The sequence below is a fragment of the Emydura macquarii genome, unplaced genomic scaffold, assembly GCF_026122565.2.
Source record: "Emydura macquarii macquarii isolate MOO-44397 ecotype Brisbane River unplaced genomic scaffold, CSIRO-AGI_Emac_v2 contig_2422, whole genome shotgun sequence".
Taxonomy (NCBI): Eukaryota; Metazoa; Chordata; order Testudines; family Chelidae; genus Emydura; species Emydura macquarii.
The window spans coordinates 8,519,974-8,538,600 of record NW_027132559.1 but is presented as its reverse complement, the minus strand read 5'-3'; the positions used below and the strand labels follow the sequence as shown (position 1 = coordinate 8,538,600).

At 36.2% G+C, this 18,627-nt stretch overlaps 1 protein-coding gene across 5 annotated transcripts in view; it reads right to left on the bottom strand.

The window, feature by feature from the left end:
* SLC4A7 (solute carrier family 4 member 7) overlaps positions 1–18,627 on the bottom strand; it is a 133,613-nt gene that overhangs the window by 11,986 nt on the left and 103,000 nt on the right. For all 5 annotated transcript variants that reach the window (XM_067561883.1, XM_067561885.1, XM_067561886.1 and 2 more), the window contains 9 exons: positions 17,324–17,498; positions 14,768–14,901; positions 13,216–13,461; positions 11,498–11,603; positions 8,719–8,880; positions 7,068–7,181; positions 4,221–4,382; positions 3,328–3,579; positions 588–656 (listed from right to left, as the gene is read on the bottom strand). In XM_067561883.1, the coding sequence (XP_067417984.1) occupies positions 588–656; positions 3,328–3,579; positions 4,221–4,382; positions 7,068–7,181; positions 8,719–8,880; positions 11,498–11,603; positions 13,216–13,461; positions 14,768–14,901; positions 17,324–17,498 (1,420 nt within the window). The remainder of the gene's footprint in view (positions 1–587; positions 657–3,327; positions 3,580–4,220; positions 4,383–7,067; positions 7,182–8,718; positions 8,881–11,497; positions 11,604–13,215; positions 13,462–14,767; positions 14,902–17,323; positions 17,499–18,627) is intronic.

Sequence of the window (18,627 nt, the reverse complement as noted above, 5' to 3'; positions counted from 1 at the left end):
GAAGAAGAAAGCTAGCCTCTCGAAAGCTTATGTCTCCAAATATTAAATCTGTTAGTCTTTAAAGTGCCACAGAACTCTCGTTGTCTTTGCTGTATACAGACTAACACGGCTACCCCTCTGGAACTTTTTTTTATAGCCTTTTACATGAAATGCATTAATATAGTGAATATTTGATTTAAATCATTACTTGCTTAGAATTTTAGAAAATTGGTGACAATATTTACGGATTTCATATTGTTCACCAAGTGCCTAGTGAAAGACCATATGCTAGAATTTAAGTGTCCTAGAAATTAAAGCAATGATCCGGACTTTATGCTCAGTACTTTTCTACATTCTAATCTGACAATACATTGTACCTTTACTTACACTTCAATAAAATTACATTTTGAAGTTTCCTTTTCATTTGATGCAAAGCAACTGAATTAAGATAATATTTCCAATTTTACCCTGAGCACCTGGAATGTTTTTTATTCATAGAAAGAACATTCCAGGCAAAAACAAATTTAGTGTTTTCCTAGAACCCTCATCAAGTGGAAAATGTTTTCTAAAAAAAAGCAATCTGCTTGTTTAATAAAAATAGAACTTGCCTGGATGCCTCTTAGTGAAGATACTCCCATATAAAGAAAGACACCATACAAAACTGGCATTGGAATAAACTAGAGGAAAAAAAAAAGTTAAAAGTTTACATTTATAGAATCACATAATAAAATATGGCAGTACAGGTTAATGGAAGGTGCTTAAGTGTAGGGATCTAATTTTTCTTTTCTTTTCTTTTCTTTTCTTTTCTTTTCTAAGTGCCAGCTTGATATATGTACAGTCTGAAGTCCTTTATTTATCCAGAGAATAGATACAGCATATGCAGCAACGAGGAAGAGGAGCAGGTTTGCCACTGTGCTTCAACCATGTCCTAAACAAGGGACTGCCTGTAGAATTAATCCTTGGCCTGTCTGAGACTGCAACCTGAGTGACAGTTAGTGTCAAATAAATTGGTTTATGTAACAGACTGCCATCTGCTAAGAAATGGATTGAGATCACCAATTTATTTCACATAATATACCATCACGATATTTACTTTTGGTCACTAATCTGGCTAACACAAGTGAAATGAAAGGTCGCTAAAATCTCCTGAACTATCCAGTTCCTCAGATTATGCAATGCCAAATTTTGCTCTGATAAAGGATTGTTTTAAAGCCTACAAAAATCAATAGGAGTTTTCCCATTGACTTAATGGGCCTTGGATCAGGCCTTTATATCCCATATAAACCAATGAAGAGTATTGTGTAGGTTGAGGTTGACTTTGCTCTCCAGTTGTCAATGCTGAAGGGCTGTAAATGCTTTGAAGACTACCATGATATAGATGTGCATCTCAAAAGGTGAACTGCTGCAACTAAGCTTGAACACAGAGCTTTACTGAAACGTACTGTGCCGGACAGCACAGAATCATGCCCAAGTCATGTTCATTATATACGGTGGGGTGGCTCACAGTGAGGACATTTGCTATTAGACATACTAAGAAATTTCATTGGTGTTGAACTTCCTTACTACTACATTTAAACAGGCATGAAGAAATAAATACATGCTTTTCATCAATACACTGAACAAAAGCACAATAGCCTACAGACAAGTGTAATCGGGGTGGGGGGAGGGAAAGCAGTTGGAAGCAAAAGGGAAAGAGAATAGCCATTTAAATTAAAAAGAAAATTAGATGGAGCATTGCACAAGGAATAGACATTTATTATTAGTTTCCACCTGCTTTTGGCTCCATGGAAACTGAACTGAGTTTCATAAGAATCAGGCATTAAATGTGAAAGGAGCATTACAGATCAGATATCATTCTTCTGCATCTTCACGTCTCTACAATACTCCATTAAGAGTGTTAGATGATTGGTTTTTTAATGTTTCCATTGATAGTGCCTTTGTGACTTCTTGGTGGCTTTTCCATTGTCAGATTGCTCAATTTGGATATTTTTCTATAATGTAATCTAAACTTTTTCTTTGAGACCATTATTTATTGTAACACACACAGTCAACCTCTAATACTTTAAAGAGTGGTTCTATTATGAAAAGTTACTACATAAAAATGGCATCTTAACAGATCTGTTCCTTTCATGTATGCAGAGTGCATATGGCTTACTTCAGTGATAAAAGTTTTTATTTCTCTACTCCTTTCAATCCTGCAGAATCAATACAGCTAAGACAAAGTGAGCTTGATTCTGCTCACACTTGTGCATCAACTGAATTGATTTATTATGTTCCAACCAGTTATAATTACATAGAGCCATATGAATAGGGCTGGCCAGAAAACAAGAATTCTGTTTCATGAAAAATGTTGAGATTTTGACATTTGTTTTTGTTCCATTCAGAACAAAAGAGAGACCTTTAAAAAAATAGTAGAAAAAAAACTGACACCTCCCCCACACACACACCAGTGGTTAGGGAACTCACCTGGGATGTGGGAGACTCAGATTCAAATCCCTGCTCTGCCTGATTCAGGGTCTCCCATATTGCCGGCAAGTTTCCTAACCACCAGGCTATTAGCTATTCCGGATGAAAGTTTTTCTCGCTCTCATTTTCATCAAAACTGATGATTTCAGTGAAAAGTTTTGGTTTCATCGAAAAATTCCTTGCCATCTCTATCACCGAAAGCAGTGAGAGAATAATTTAGAGATAATGCATAGATGTAAAGTAGGGCCCTAATCTGACCAACAGAACCTTTATTATGCCCAGTGATGCATTGTAGAGAAAGGATTGAGGTTGATACTCCAATACCTAAGCGAGTTTACAAGATTGGTAGGTAGACAAAACAAAATATTGTCTGAATAGTGAGAACACAGTATATGTAAATAACTGAGACAAACATGAAATCCCACAATGCCATTTAACAGAGTCATTTTCCTGAGAAATGCACTTTACATCTTTCTCCTATTTTCTATTGTTGCCATTCAAGCAGATGTATAGAGCTATTGTATCTTTCTTTTTCCTTCATTCCCTTAACTGCATTAGGGACACAGACCTGCCACAAGTTAACCTGGACCTAGAAAACTGAAAAATAACTAGTCAGAAAAGAGTCTTAAGTAATCAACCATTTGAGATAGGGTTTATAAGAAATAAATACTCATTCCTTATCTTCTCAGATGTCCTTTTTACTCTCATCTCCTCCATCATTTCTATTAAACTATTTCAAACATCTATTTACATAAAAACAAGTCTAAAATGAAAATGGATTTCTTTTAATTAGTATATTAAACTTGCTTATATTATCAAATAGTAAATAATGATATTAAAATATAAAGTATGTTATGTTTTGTAACAATCATTATCTCTTACCTTCAAAACAGAGGTCATGAACACGGACAGACCCATCAGAACAAATATCATTAACCCTGTCACTCGTTGCTCCCGGATTCCCAAGAATTTAGGTTGCTCTCCTGGGGCAGAGCAATCAGATTCTACTTTTAAGCTATTGACGTGACTTATAGAAAGGACCGTTGCAGCCACAAACCAAGGCAAGCCCATTACAGAACATATCCCCAACATAACACCAACCACGAGCAGATCAAGATGATAGCCACATCCTTTCTGTAAAGTCAAGTAAAGAAATTAGTTCCCTGCAAAAATGAAGATTTGCAGTACATAAAAGATTTACACACTTACAGTTCCACTCTAAATGACTAAAAAAATTCTATAGATAGATTTCTAGAGTGCCCACCATACTAGCAGTCATGTGTTTGTTACTAGATATGAATAGGTCACTTAGTAGCTGCAACTTAGACTTACACTACAGCAGGTTAGACAAACACCTGTCAGGGATGGTCTAGATCAGTGTTTCTCAACCTGGGGGTTTAGAGGGGTCGCAAGTGCAGAGCTGGTATTGGGGGTGGCAAGAAAGGGAATTGCCTGGAGCCACAGGGGCGCCATGAAACTAAGTTACATGCCTCAGCCCCGTGGGGGTGGGACTCAGGCTTCAGGGGTACAGTAGTTTGGAAAGGTTAAGAACCACTGGTCTAGATAATATTTAGTCCTGTCTTGAGTGCAGGGGACTAGACTAGAAGACCTCTCAAGGTCCCTTCCGGTCCTACACTTCTATGATTCTATGACTATTTACAGCTATGTAGCCTATTTAGAGAACAATAAAAGAGTTTATTTTGCAATAAGTTGATTTACATGCTCACAAATGAGTTTAGAATATATTAGAAAATGGAGGCAAGCTAACTATTTACCTTCAGCTTATGCTCCTTTCTGTTTATGATTACTGCTGTGATTTGCTGGTCCATGAAAATGAGAATGGTACAGAGTAATGCAGGAATAGCAGCTACCAGGAGTGTCCACCAAGGATTACCTCCAAGAGGATCTATGAGCCATCCCCTGTCTTTTCGAGTAGGCTGGAAAACAAATTTGAATAATAGGAATGAAAGTCGATAACTATAAATGACTGCTATTAAAGACTTTTATTTTAAAAGGCATTTTAAAAAAATCATATTCAAGTTTTTAAATTAATCAAAATGGCTTGGACTGAGGTTAGGTTATATTACGTTGGTTCTCATGCTGTCACTTGAGACAGTGAAGAGGCCACCAAATGCATTGTGTGCCTCCATGATGTTCTATCCTGAACCAAATCTGGGGTGTTTCAGGGTAGGATGCATGTGAGGGACAGGTGTCTGTAGACGCTGATCAACCATGTTTCAGGTCTTCTGGGAGCCTTTTCCATTCTGCTTTTATTGATTCAGGAGTCTAAGATAAGTCCCATTTGGACATCTGGTATGCTTCAGAGCAGATGACCATACAACTTTAGAGTGCTGGGTGACAGTTTAAGGCAGTGGGGGACATTTAGCTAAAAAAATGGATCTCTTCATTCAACTTGAATTTGTCCATTTGTCAAACTTTTGAACATGCTTCATCTGAACGATATCCAACTTCTTTTCAATCTTGACACTGAGGCTATGTCTATACTGCAGCACTAATTCGAATTAGCTTAATTCAAATTACAGAAAGCGATTTATAGAAAGCAATGCAGACTGTCCACACTACAGTGTTTGTATTAGTTTCTTGTGTCCACACTGGCCAGCCTTAATTCGAATTAGAAAGCAGTGCAGTGCGGGAAGCTATTCCACAGTGCGGGAAGCTATCCCACAGTGCAACTAACCATAGAGGCTGTTATGACGAGTGTCATCATCCCAGGATGTAGTGCTCCTTCCCCCACCCTCTTCCCCCACTCCCAAACAAAGAGGAAAAGGATTTTCATGCTGTTTTTTTACTCCCCCGATCGCCATTGCTGCAGGCACATGGAGCCAGCTGAACTATGCTCTCATTTTGACCGTGACAAATACATCGCAGCTTATCCTGGTTTACTTTAAAACTGTATGCTGTTTGCCTTTTATGCTCCCCCCACCACTCCCTGTATATTGCTTGCCTTTGATTTTGATTCTACAGGTATCTGTTGAATGTAAGATAAATAACAACGGAATAAGTTAGTATATTAATACAGTGATACAAATGTTTCCATTTCACTGATGGACAGCATGATATAATGTATCCACATGTAGCACCATGAATAAACTCTTAAGAAAGTATCAATTTCCATGATTGGCCACTGAAACAATGTAGCAAAGAATTTCCTCTCACTGCTGGCATTTAAAACGCATTCACCATGCGGGGAGAAATCTTTCAAAGGGACAAACTTTAAAGGGCTAAACTTTCAAAGGGACAAATCTTAAAGGGACAAACTGCAAAGTGCTTGATGGGCATTTAAAACGCATTCACCACGCCGGGAGGGGGGTGAAATCTTTCAAACCCTTAAAGCGACAAACTGCAAACGGCTTGTTGTGTGTGTGTGGGGTGATCGCAGCTTGGATTTTAAAACCATTCACCACAGGAAATGAAGATTTAAATCTTCCTGGGACTGCTTTGGGGGAGGGTACTGAAATGGGGCATCATGGGACACAGTCTGGAGGCCAATTAATTCAAATTAAGTCCCATTGCGTCCACTCTCACACTAATGCGAATTAACTGATGCGCTTCAGGCACTAATCCACCTGCAGAGGTGGTTTTATTAATTCAATTTTGAAGGCTCCTTAATTCGAATTAACAATGCGCAAGTGTAGACTCGGGAGTAATTAATTCGAATTAAGGGACTTTAATTGGAATTAAGCCACCAGTATAGACCAGGCCTGAGAGGTCATGTTTCAGTCCCACAGGTCAGAATAATGACCACCAAAGCATTATAAATCCTCAGCTTTGTCTCTCTACTTATCAGCATGTTTGGTTTATGAAGGACTTTCTTGATGAGATGCTCTTTTACTGACTATGCTTTTGCAGAGTTGGCTTCAAGCTGTTTCTCAGTGCTGCCCATATTATCAATAACAGAGCAGAGGTAGGTGAAATCACCAAAAATCTTACTAAGATACTAGAACCTGCAGCATGTTCAAAATTGCTGATCGTAAGAAGTTTGGTTTTACCCCAATTAATTTTCAGGTCAACTTTTGCTGCTGGGCTTTCAGGGCTTTATGTGCCTCAAGTAGCTCATCCATTGATTTGATAAACTAGTGCTATGTCATCAGCAACACTGGTGTAGGAGAGGATCTTATCAAGGCTTATCCCTAAAATGCATTTGCTTGGTGGACTGAAGGAGTGGTGCAATTAGCTGCTAGGTGTGCATCATTATAACATTCAGTCATGTGAGGGTATGGGTTTATATGAAAACTAGTTAGCAAGACAAAACAAAAATAATCCTTTCCATTTTCCTTGGCGTCTACACATCTCTCTTGAAAAAGGGTTCATTCTACCCAATGAGTTAGAACAACACACAGCAGCAAAGATTATTAGATGAGAATTAGACCCAGAACAGAAAATTCAGAGAAATTAAAAATACAAGTCAACCAACAATAACAAAAAATCAGCATGGAAAAAACAGGCATATTACAGGCGTATTATTATTTGTTTGCAAACATAAAAAAGTAAACGTATTTTTCCATATTCAACAGCAATATTTTCATTTTTTCACTGCTTAACTACCCACAAAATTGCAGATCATTTAAACCTTTTTAAATGGACAAGGTTTTGTTTCTTACTTCAAATTTCTCAGGAACATGAAGTTTAGGAGAAGGAACTCCAACAAGCCAGTCAATCAGAACCATGATCAATATGGTTAGAAATACAGCAAAGTCACTGATTGTAGAGCGCACCTAGAAGGAAAAACGGTATCTTAATATGCAAGCTATTTTCACTGCTGTATTTCATGCCCGTGAAAATGGATACTTTCTGAAACTTTAAATCAGTTTAATTTTTTTTAAATGATAAAACAGATCAGATTTATCCCAAGACTCCCATCACTGGCACTCATCTATTTTCTCTCATACTTTATCTGTAAATTAAAGTGACCTGTGACCATAACCCTATTGTCTTATTGTCTGCCCTATTAATGGACGATAGAATATTATCTAAAATCCTATCCTTGAAGAAGTTATCCGTTAAAGGAATTTGTTTTCTCCAAAGGCTTTTGGAATTCCATTAGCTTTTGGTTTCCATTAGCCTTAGAAGAAGGACCAGACCATAAAAAACAGATCCCTCACCCTAACAAGATGCATGTGTCTCCCCTCAAAATATAAAATATAATGACCATTCCATAACATAACCATTCCATAACAAAACTAATTTCTATGATTAACTTCCAATACCATCCTGAACACTACATACTAGTATAGTTGCATTCTCTATATGATAAGGTGTGATTTCACTATAAAACAATAGCCATGTTGCTTTTCTGCAAGATATCTGCACAAACAGTGATGACTTTTTCAGCTTGCAAAACATTGTAGAGGCTGCCCCAAAAGATGATTTCCCATATAATAGAGTGGTAGAACCAGCCAGCCAACCCAGTGCTATTGGCTAATCTCACAGATCTCTCACTTGTGAGTTGGCTGACTGCCAGGCACTGCTCAACTGTTCCTTTCATACATCTTGTTTCTGCACTGTCATTCTTATTTCCAAGAACACACTCTAGAATATACAGTTTTACTGAGTTCTGAAATCTGCATGTGTACACTTCAACCAATTTGGGTTATACTATAGGACAGTTTCAAGCTGTGGAAGATGGACTGGTAAAACTTAATGTACACAATAAATGGATACAAGTTTCACTAGCATCTTCTGTACTTTCTTTTTGTTAACAGGAATTAACTTCTGGCACTTCATCCAAGCAGCAAGGATTAGATCAGCCCCCTAACAGAGGTTAAGTGAAGGGAAGTTGCTCTTGGATTTGGGGATATACTTTTTCCCACACTAGGTATTACCCCATTATCCTGTGCCAATGGATGTGGCAAACCGTGTGGATGTCTAATCACTTTATGAGATATGACTATGTCCCAATGTGGATCTGGGGGCCTGCTTAGGCCTTTGTATGTTTAGGTTATTCATTGCTGTAAATAGAGCAAAGAATTTAAGAAAATGACAGTTCAGTTATCATAAACTTAACAATTTCCACCACCCTCTGGCTATATTTATAGTTTCAATTCCTAAATTTACAGCATTATCAATCAATTTTCAATCACCTATTTCTTTCTGTTCTCACTAGGAGAATGATCTCAGCAAAGTAATATGCTCAAAACAATGTTCTGAAACTTTGAAAACACTTAAGCAAAAGCAAAACTGTAACACATTACAACATTGCATGCAAGAAAGAAAGACTAATTTCAAAACAAAAAGGCAGTGTATCCTATTTACCTTAGTAGGGAAATAATGTTTGGTCTTAAACTGCTTGAGAAAAGAGGAGAGGAAAAATGTTGTAAAGAATAATACCACAGACCAAAACAGAACATCTGGAATATATGGGCCATGATGACCACAAGCTGATCCAAGAAACACACCATGAAACTTTTTGCATTCCTGCAAATAAAAAAACAAAACAAAAAAACCCAAGTTACACTCTTTAAAATAAAAGTCATTCTAGCATCGTACTTGTGGCTTCCCCCTTAAATTCACCAAACAAAAAAATTGCATTCAAAGAAAAAGAAAAATGTTGAAATTTCAAATAACTCATTCTTGTATATGTCCAAAATAGTTTCAGGATCTAAACTTGAACTTTCAATATTCCCAGAGCCTTTTCAGCACAAGGAGGGGAAAGTACCCCACAACAAAGGATTCCACAGTACATAACCACCTTATTTCTGACTTATTTCTCAAAACACCAACAAGATGACGACTGCTGCAAGGGGAGGGCTGAGTGCCCAAGATCAATAAAACAGCATGCAATATCAATTTTCAAGTTGACAATGACAAAAATGAGCACCCTCACTTTAATGGCACCTCAGTTTTCCCCATCTCTTTATTCTATGGCTTGTACTTGCCCTGTGAGTAGTTTCTCCTCCACTTACAGTTCTACCTTTAAAACTTTAAGAGGATATAGTATGACATATTTTAAAGCTGAACTGTATCTTTTATTAGAAGAAAGAATGTTGCTGTTTAATTCACTAAACTAAAGTAATCATCCACTAGCCTAATTGTTGTGAAAATGTGTTTGATTCTTGAGAAGAGGTTATTTCCCCAGCTGAGTTGTATAAAGGAAAAAAGCAATTTGCAAGAGTAGAAAGAAGCTGTATAAAACAGCCAAATAATTTCTGAGTGAAAATGGAAAGCTGAATCTGTAGCAGTATTGCAGTAGTGTGTCTAGTAGCCTGGGTCATGGAACAGGGTTCAATTGTTCTAGCTGCTATACAAACACAACAAAATGAGTAGCTGCCCGAAAAGAGCTTACAATCTAAGTGTCATAAAAGAGACAACAGGTGGATACTGACAGGGAGAACACAAGGGAAAAATTAGACAAATATGTCATCTAGGTGGAAGTTAAGTCTGGAAGAGTCTACTCCTGAAAAGATTCACAAGAGATTTGGAAAGATAAGGTGAGCACAGTAGCAGACAAGAATGCAATCAGCAAGGGAAAGGTTGTGGGAACATTAGGCACGCTCTCTATATGGAGACGACAGTGCAAGATACACCAACCTTCATCCCCAAAACAAACCTTTGGCCACCAGTGCCACAGTCAGACATTTGGGAGTATTAGCACAGTTGACAACGTCTCCTACTAAATACCTTGCACTCACCTCCATGAGGTTGCTCCCATTTTGGAACATCAGTGTAGCACTGTGGTGTCTTTCTACCCAGCCACAGAAACAGAGTGGAATTTTCAATATTGAAATTAAATCATTTCTCAGCTTCCTTCCCTTCAACTTTTTCCCTTTCTCGCCTTCTCATCTGCCTTTCTCCATTGCTCACTCCTAATCAGCATTTTTCTAATGCAGCTACTTTGTTTCTTTTCCCTTCTGTTGCAGGTTTCCCCCAGTTCCATACTCTAACAGGTTAAAACAAATATTTGTACTGTCACATTCTACCATTATAAAAATCTTATAATTTTTCCCCAATTTAATTTTTTTAATTTATTTTTTCCTCAGCTGAATTCAAGCAAACAGTTCCTCCTTTACTCAGGTCATGCTCATCTACTGTAACTCTTGGTTCAACAGCTCTTTCTCCAAGGCAAGCATTTTCTAAAAAAAACCTACAAACATATTGAATTTAAGTTTTTATTTTATAAAGCGTGAAGTCTATATTAAAGTTTTCTACATAGACTAATTACCACAAGACTTAAGGGAGATAAAGGACCACCTACCAAATACTCTCAACATATGCTGTTAAAGTTGGAGAAGTTTGGTAGCAAATCTTAAGTTGTTAATATTGTTTCTATTCTAGAGCAAAGGAGTCTGGGGAAGATCAGGACAGAAATTTCAGAACTGGTTGTTTATGTAGTAGAAAAACAGACAAACATATGGATAATACCTTTTAGGATTCTGGATAATTCCTATGTACTGCTTTCCCCCCCCCCCTTTTTTTTTTAAACTTGTATTTACTTTTAGTCCTAGCATACAGTATTATAGTTGAAGACTTATTTTGACTTCTCCATCACTCCAGAACCAAAAAATGATACTCAAATGTACTGTATACAATTTTCAGGCCCTCATTTAGCAAAACACTTAAGTACATGCTTAATTTTACACATGTACTTAAATCTGTTGAAATCAATGAGTCTTAAGCACATTCACAAGTCTTTTCCTGAATTGAGGCCTCATTCTAGAAACATTTATTTTTAGAAAGATATACTACAGTAATACAGCAAACAATTACCAATTAATTCCAAAAAATGTACCAAGCCACTGAAAGAACTTGGCCCTGCCTACCAACACAAAATAGGGCCCAGATAATATTTAAGATTTAAATCAAGATCTTATTGTGAAATTGAGAATTATTAGCATGGACAATAAAACAAAAAGAAGGCATTAACCTACTCAAAAGGGGGGAAATATTCTTTCATCTTTCAATTCTCTCCTAATACTCTAAAAGTGTTCTGTATATGCAGAACTCTAAAAAAGCTGATCCAGGTTCAACTGGGGGATGAAACAACATGAAAAATAAGTGACAGTCTGTTAGTGTTTTAAACTTTTGAGGAACTCACAGAAACTGTGAGGTTAGTCCATGTTATAGTATCCACGGATGTATTGGTCTTCAGCCACATCTGTAAAGTTTCATTGCTGGGATTCTGAGGCTCAGAACACACACATCTGAAAAGTAGAATTAAGTATCAAGTAAAGACCTTTTCATTCTTGTTTCAGTTTGCTTTTGAACTCATGACACAATGTTGCAATTTTAAGCAATTTACATTTGCAAAAACTTAAAGGGTGTACAACAACTTCTATCCCAAAGTATTACTAAAAGACGACAGAGAACAAGTCTCCTCATTATGTAAAGTGAAATTTAGTAGCACACGAGATAAGAGAATGGCTTTATTAAAAAGAACTATTAGAAATATTTTCTGAAGAGTTCCAGGAAAAAGTGTTCCATCTATTTTCCTCTCAAATTCTAACATATGAAATACCTTCAAAACTGCATAAGAGAGAGGTTTCTCTCCAGAAACATGTAGTAGGCGCCAATCAAAAATGTCCTTATAAGAGAGACACTATAAACTTGAGGGGAAGAAATCACATTTATTCCTATAACTTGGTACCTACTATATTGAAGATGAATATAACTGAACAGTTGACAAAAAACAACTGCTTTTCTCTGTTTTTCCTATCTGGTTTACATTGTGCATTTGACAGACTTTGGGTAGAGTCAGTTTCACTTTTTCACCTGTTCATTCATTAAGTTTCACCATTGTTGAAAAGATCCTTATAAACATGAACTAAGGAGCAGGAAAACCCCAATACAATTTTTAAACAGAATTTTTAAATATTTATGACACCAGAGTGCTTAATCTGAAAGTAAACTGAGCTTAAAATATTCAGGTTGACAGCATCCTTTTAACAGAATTTTAAAAAATCTGAGGCAATGAACCTGAATTTTATGCTTGAATTGCACTTTACATAAGCAAATTTGTTTGCAAGTGAAATGCATTTTGGGGTATTGGCACTCCATAAAACAGCCTGCTCATGGTTTTAATGGGTTGGACAGAGAACTAAAGACAAATGAGTTATTTCAAACAAACAGAGACAGGCAAGAAGATAGTTGAACTATTTGATAGGTCTAGAGGAATAGTTTTCCAATGGACCCAAGCCTGAAAATCAAACATAACAAGTAAAAATAAAAAAAACGTATATATCTTGTGACTGCCTCTAAAAATAAAATGTGAATAGAAAAGTATTAGAAGGTACAAAAGTTCCATCCTTCTTGTATAAATTTAGTCTATATAATTATTTACATTACTGAAAACATTTTACAGATATTTTAACAAATTTTTCAGTTGACAAAACTGTACATATATTATTTAAAGTTTTAAGATTCACTACAGCATATCTGCCCAGACTGTATATAGCAAAACAAACTGATCTTCAGTTAGTGGAGATTTGGTGTAAGAGAGCAGGACTTGGCCCAACAGGTTTAAACATTTAGTCGAGATTAATATGGAATCTATACCATACCTACCCATTGCCTTCTCTTATATTTACCTGAGATTGCACTATCTATATTCAAAGCTGCAATTTTTATGAATATGTATTAAAAACATTCAAGATACAAATATTCAAGCACTAAATAAACAGAGTATTAAAAAGAATTCTTGAAAGCATAATATTATATACATTCATTTGCACTTACATTTATACATTCAGAAATTTTACTAATAGACTGTAAGGTGCTCCATTAGTATTATCTTGATAGTAAAAAACTAACACTTACGAATATAAAGTCAGTTTATCCAGGTCATTGTGCATATTGAAGGCATATACTTCTCCCAAATGAAAAAGCTTTTCCAATGCTTCATAGATAAATATGATGCAAATGAGTGCTGCAAAAGCCTCCTCAGTAAATCGAGTGATGTAACACACAAGACTGCTTGCATCGGTTGCTACTAATACTATGCATAAAAATGCAGTCCACAGACCAATGCTGGTTCGCAAGGAGAGATAGGAAAGCCCATAGTCCCTGTTTGAAAAAAGAAAATATAGTTGTTCAATAAAACTGTAAGACTACCAGAAATGGTAAACCATTCCATCTTGAAAAAAGAAAGGCCATAAATTTTTGTTCCCACACCCTGTACTCTCTCACTGCTTCTTTATCCGAGGGCAGCCTTTGTTTGAGGAAGCAGCAGAACTGAGACTGTCCTCTACTCCTTTCCTGAGGGCTGGAGCAGCTACTCTGGAAAGCGATTGCTGGGATCCAAGGGGTAGTTATATAGTTTGGGAGCACATGAACTGCCTCTCTGCTTTAAAGGGTTCGGAGTGCACTTTAAGGGTGTCTACCTTCTCAGGGTTCCCTGTCAGGGTCAAAGTCACTACTGTAGTTCAGACAGAAATGTCTTGTAATTCTCTGCTGAGTTAGAGTCTGACTCTTCCTGACACAGGACTGAAACCATGGTTTCCTTGCTCGGATCAACCAGCGCCTCACATCAGTGTGGCACAGAGCTTCTTTAAAGCCTCCAACCAAGTCCTGTTTTCTCCTGTAGCAGCAGCATTCTCTACATGCTGGAGTCTAACAGCTAAAGGTCAAGACTAACATCTAAAGTCTTAAGTGATTTTTCTTAATCTGCTGGTTGGGAGGAACCATATCTACACATCTGAACTTTTATAGAAGATCAAAGAGGAAACTAATGCTGTCAAACATTATGGCTGAAAGTGAACATAACATTTACTGATATAGACACACCATCAAGAAAATATAAAAATAACAAGACTTCCAAAAGGGAATGGTGGTCCTCCTTTTTTCTTTCATCTATGTAAGATTGCTACAATTTTTAAAAAATAGGTAGTTTTAAAACACTATATTTACAAGTCTGATATTGACTATATATTAAATTACTTATAATTCCAAAAAAGAAGGTTTAATCTATTTAAATTTGCAAATAGAGATGGGATAAAAACAATATTTGGATCTAGATAAAGTTTTAAGGCCAGGGTTCAAGATTTAGATTTGTGGCCAAATCAGGACTAAGGGTTCAGACTGACATTGATGTTGCCAAGATATTGTGGGCTTTTCTTGCAAAGTGATGGTCACATATAAACCAAAACTAAAAGGCAGATCTCTTCTGGCTTTGAATCCAACCCATAAGCAAAGTCAGAAAACCAGATTCAGATCTGAGAATTAAAATCCAGCTCAACTAAAATGTTAAATGATCTGGTTTAAGTCCATGCATACTTGCAGATTTCCATTTTCAGCTACTACAAATCTAGCAGGAAGCCTGAGTTATCTTTAAGTTCAGAAAATGTATCAAGTCAATGTAAATATCACTTACTTGCAGAATTTAAATAATATTTTTTCAAATACTAGAACTGGTCCGGTGCTTCCCAATATTGTAAGAGGTTGCCCAGCAAACAGAGAATAGGCAATCCCAGTTAATGAGGCTCCAAAGAGAGACTCTATTGCACTCTGTTTGGAGGGAAAAAAATTGTTATGACACATTGCATTTATGGTTAACAGTTGTCACGCTTATGATTTTATAAATCACCAACTTAAAAATAAAGTTAGTAATGAAAACAGTAAAATCAGTATTGATGCTTTATACAGAAAAGTAACTTCACACATTACTGAAATAACAATATCGTGGTCAAAAGATTTGGAATGCTTCACTCTTGAACAACGTAAAGCTATCCAACCCCATGAGAACAAGTTACTTATTCTGCAGGCTAAAGAGGAAAGAACACACCAACAATTTTAACAAACACAAGATCTATCAAAATGTGGTAAAAAAAGAAGAGAAAAACCATCTTTCTCTGTAAGAAAGAAGATATTGCAACATACCTGTACCAAAACTTGATACAGTGTGGTGTATCAAACCTGCACAAGTCAACCAAGCATTACAAAAGAAAAAATGTGCTGGGTGTTACTGAAGAATAATGGTTTACATATACATGATAATAAAAAAGATGGAGCAGTAAACCAACATCCCACCTGGTAATGCATTTCTCTTTATTAGGATAAGCTATTTATTTCAGTTTTTATCCAGCTTTCCTAAAACCTTTTCCTCTTAAAAAATAAATAAAGTTCTAAACCACTGCAAGAGAGAAAAAGCAGAGCTTTGGACCAAAAATGGTGTTGAAGTTTTAAAAAAACTACCTAAACCAGTCAAAAAATAAACTAGGAAAAGTCATGAGGTCTGATAATAAGGTTTTTGAATTGCAATTTTTAAAAAACTGCTATTATGTAATTATTCATGTCTGAGAAACCTAAAAGTAGGCAAACATGATAAATTCAGCAAAGCACTTAAGCATGGCTGTGATTTGCTGAATTGGGGCAATAAATAAAGGAATTTCATGTTCTACACAGAAAAAGATATATCAATTTGGCCTGTTGCTCAAGTGTTAACCTCAAACTAGTATTTTAGTTCAGTCAATGCATTAACTTTGGGCTCTCAATCAGGATGGTGGCAGGGACGGGGAATACTGTGAAGGTGACAGCCTCTGGGTATGTGAGGGAGAGGTTTGAACACAAACTTTGTACCTTACAAAGTCAGCTACTGTGCTTCAACATACGTGTGCAGTAACTAATTTATTATATTCATTGATGCACACCAAAGTATCTGAAGGCAGGAACAAACCCGCAAATAATCCCAGACAGCTAAAAAAAAGAAGGTATTTAAAATCAATCTTAAAAAGGAGCATATTTTCACACTTATGCATACGAGGTACATGTACAAACCACATTAACATTTTTATGCCAACTGCCTGAAAACGTACTTCTTAAATCTTGAGTAATTAAAAAATGGCACAGTACAAGAATGTAATTTATTTCTGGAAGCAAATTTTGTACCAGCCAATAGCTTGTTAAAATTCTCATGTTAATAATCAAATATTCAAGTCACAGGTCTTCTTTGCAAAACATCAAGTCCAGTTAAACAAGTACTAGTGATACAGTTCAAGTTTAAAGGTCTGCTCTGAAAAGCACTATAGAGATTTTTGTATTTTCAATGAAAGTATATTCAAAATCCTAAAATGTTTTAAGGAGAAATTTGAATACATCCTTATAATTTCCCTAAAAGAAAAAAAGTCATTTTCACAACAAATTTAAAAATGGAAAATACACTTCATAAATTTTAATTAACAGTCACTAGCTAACTGATATTGAATCACTGACTTAATAAAATAGTGGATGTGACCATTTCCCCCTTTCTGAAAAATTGCAAAGCCGTAATAATTTAGTTAAAATGGCTGTAGTTTGCAAACTATCCAGTATGGCATTACCAAGATTAAACGGATATTTCCCTATACCCAAATTTGTTAAGGTTTACAATTAAGAGTATTTTCTGTTTATAAACCTCAGTTACCTCTTCTTATTAAGAATATAAAGTAACACACATTTAAGAAAAAACATATATATTTTGTCCATTGTTTAAATATACAATTCTGCTTCTTCTGCCAATGCATCATCGGCATTATCATCCACATAGGCCTACTATTCAAGGCTAGTAAGCTTTGTTAGCTATCCACCTTGAGCTTCTGACTTATCCTAAGTAGGCCTACTGGGATGGTGCACCTTTGCTGCTTACATTTTTGAGCCGATTCGATTGACGCTTTCCAAAAAGGCAATGCAAGCCCTTTCTCAATTCATGGAGCCATTCACCCAGTAAGGCAGGATAAATATTTTTACCTCAACTGTGCATCCTCTCCTGTTCACATGGGTTCCCCACATTTTCCACAGCAATTACCTTTTGGGGAATGTCTGCTTTGGGGAAGGCTAATCAAGTGCTATGGGTAAATTCTTCAAATAAAAGTATGAATAAATGAGACAAATGCACACAGTCACTTGCCTCTGAAGATCTAAAAGCCTGGCCACTACCATTCTTTGTACTCACTATTCTGCCTTCTGTAGCTTCTCCCAGGAGCCCTCCAAAAGTGATTACAGGAGACATACAGGCACAGTATAGGAAAAGAATCGAGGCCAGGCACTGCAGGCTTAATGCATCCTTGAAGTCACTCAAGAAAAAAGGTGCTTTCCTTTTGATGTCAAGTATCAAACCACCAAAAAGCCTAAATAGGTGAGATGAAACTCGTCAAACTGTACACTAAAGGATTCTAGCTAGTTTAAAACTATGGGCTACACAAGACTGCCAATGCCGATTGCCAGCACAAAGTTAACTATTTCATAATCCAATTTAAAATACAACAGACTAAAACGCAAACTAATCTAGTCAATTCCAATTCAGTAATTGTAGAAAAAAATACATGGTTTATACTTAACCATATATTTTAAAACGTTGGCTAGTATTTTGCATATAATGGGCTAGACACTGAAAAGATCATGGCAAATCATTCTGCTCAAACAATGTTTTAAGAAGTCCACATCTGAATGCAGTGGTCATCAAAAACATTAGCCAAGTTCTCCCTCTACAGGAGCTATTTATGTAGTTAAGAAACCCATCTACTGTCTTTCACAATGAGGGGCTCTGTTTATTGAGGTACTTTGTAAAGGAAATAATAGAAAAATCAATATGTGTAGTATGATCAATTCATCTGAGCAAAATATAAATAGAAACTGCAAATAATTTTGAAGGTGCCTAAAAAGTTGCAAGATTCTTATCCAGAATACTAGACAGGACCAAAATATCTACAAATGATGCAATTATAATTAATTATAAAGGGGTTATTACAAATACAACCAAAAAACCCAACATTCCAAAGAAAAACTTGGATAGGATAGGAGTTCAGTTTTTAGCTCACAGTATTGACGTAATATCATTTCCTTGTATAAGAAATGAGTAGTGGGCATTATATATTGGAGCTGAAAACAAAGTCAACTCATATGGTGACAGGTTCTCTTTGCAAAAGTATTGCTAAATTCATGCTGTTGAAAGCTGATTTGTCTGTGGAATTTTAACTCTTGAACCTCTATACTTTTTTTTTTTTTTTCCCCAGCTAATCCAACCCCGCAACAAAATTTTAGTGAAGAAGTAAGACTGGTTAAGTCTTGTCAGCTATTTTTCTAATTTGTAGGCAATCCAATGTTTTAGCCAAGGGTTTCATTTGACTAAAATTGCCAGGCAAGGAATGCAACTCATCTACAAGAATTTTCTTTGAATTTTTTTGTGGGCCTAAAATCATTACTTTGCCCATATTCCAATGATCTTTGGAAGTTGTGAATCTTGTTATATGATGCTGC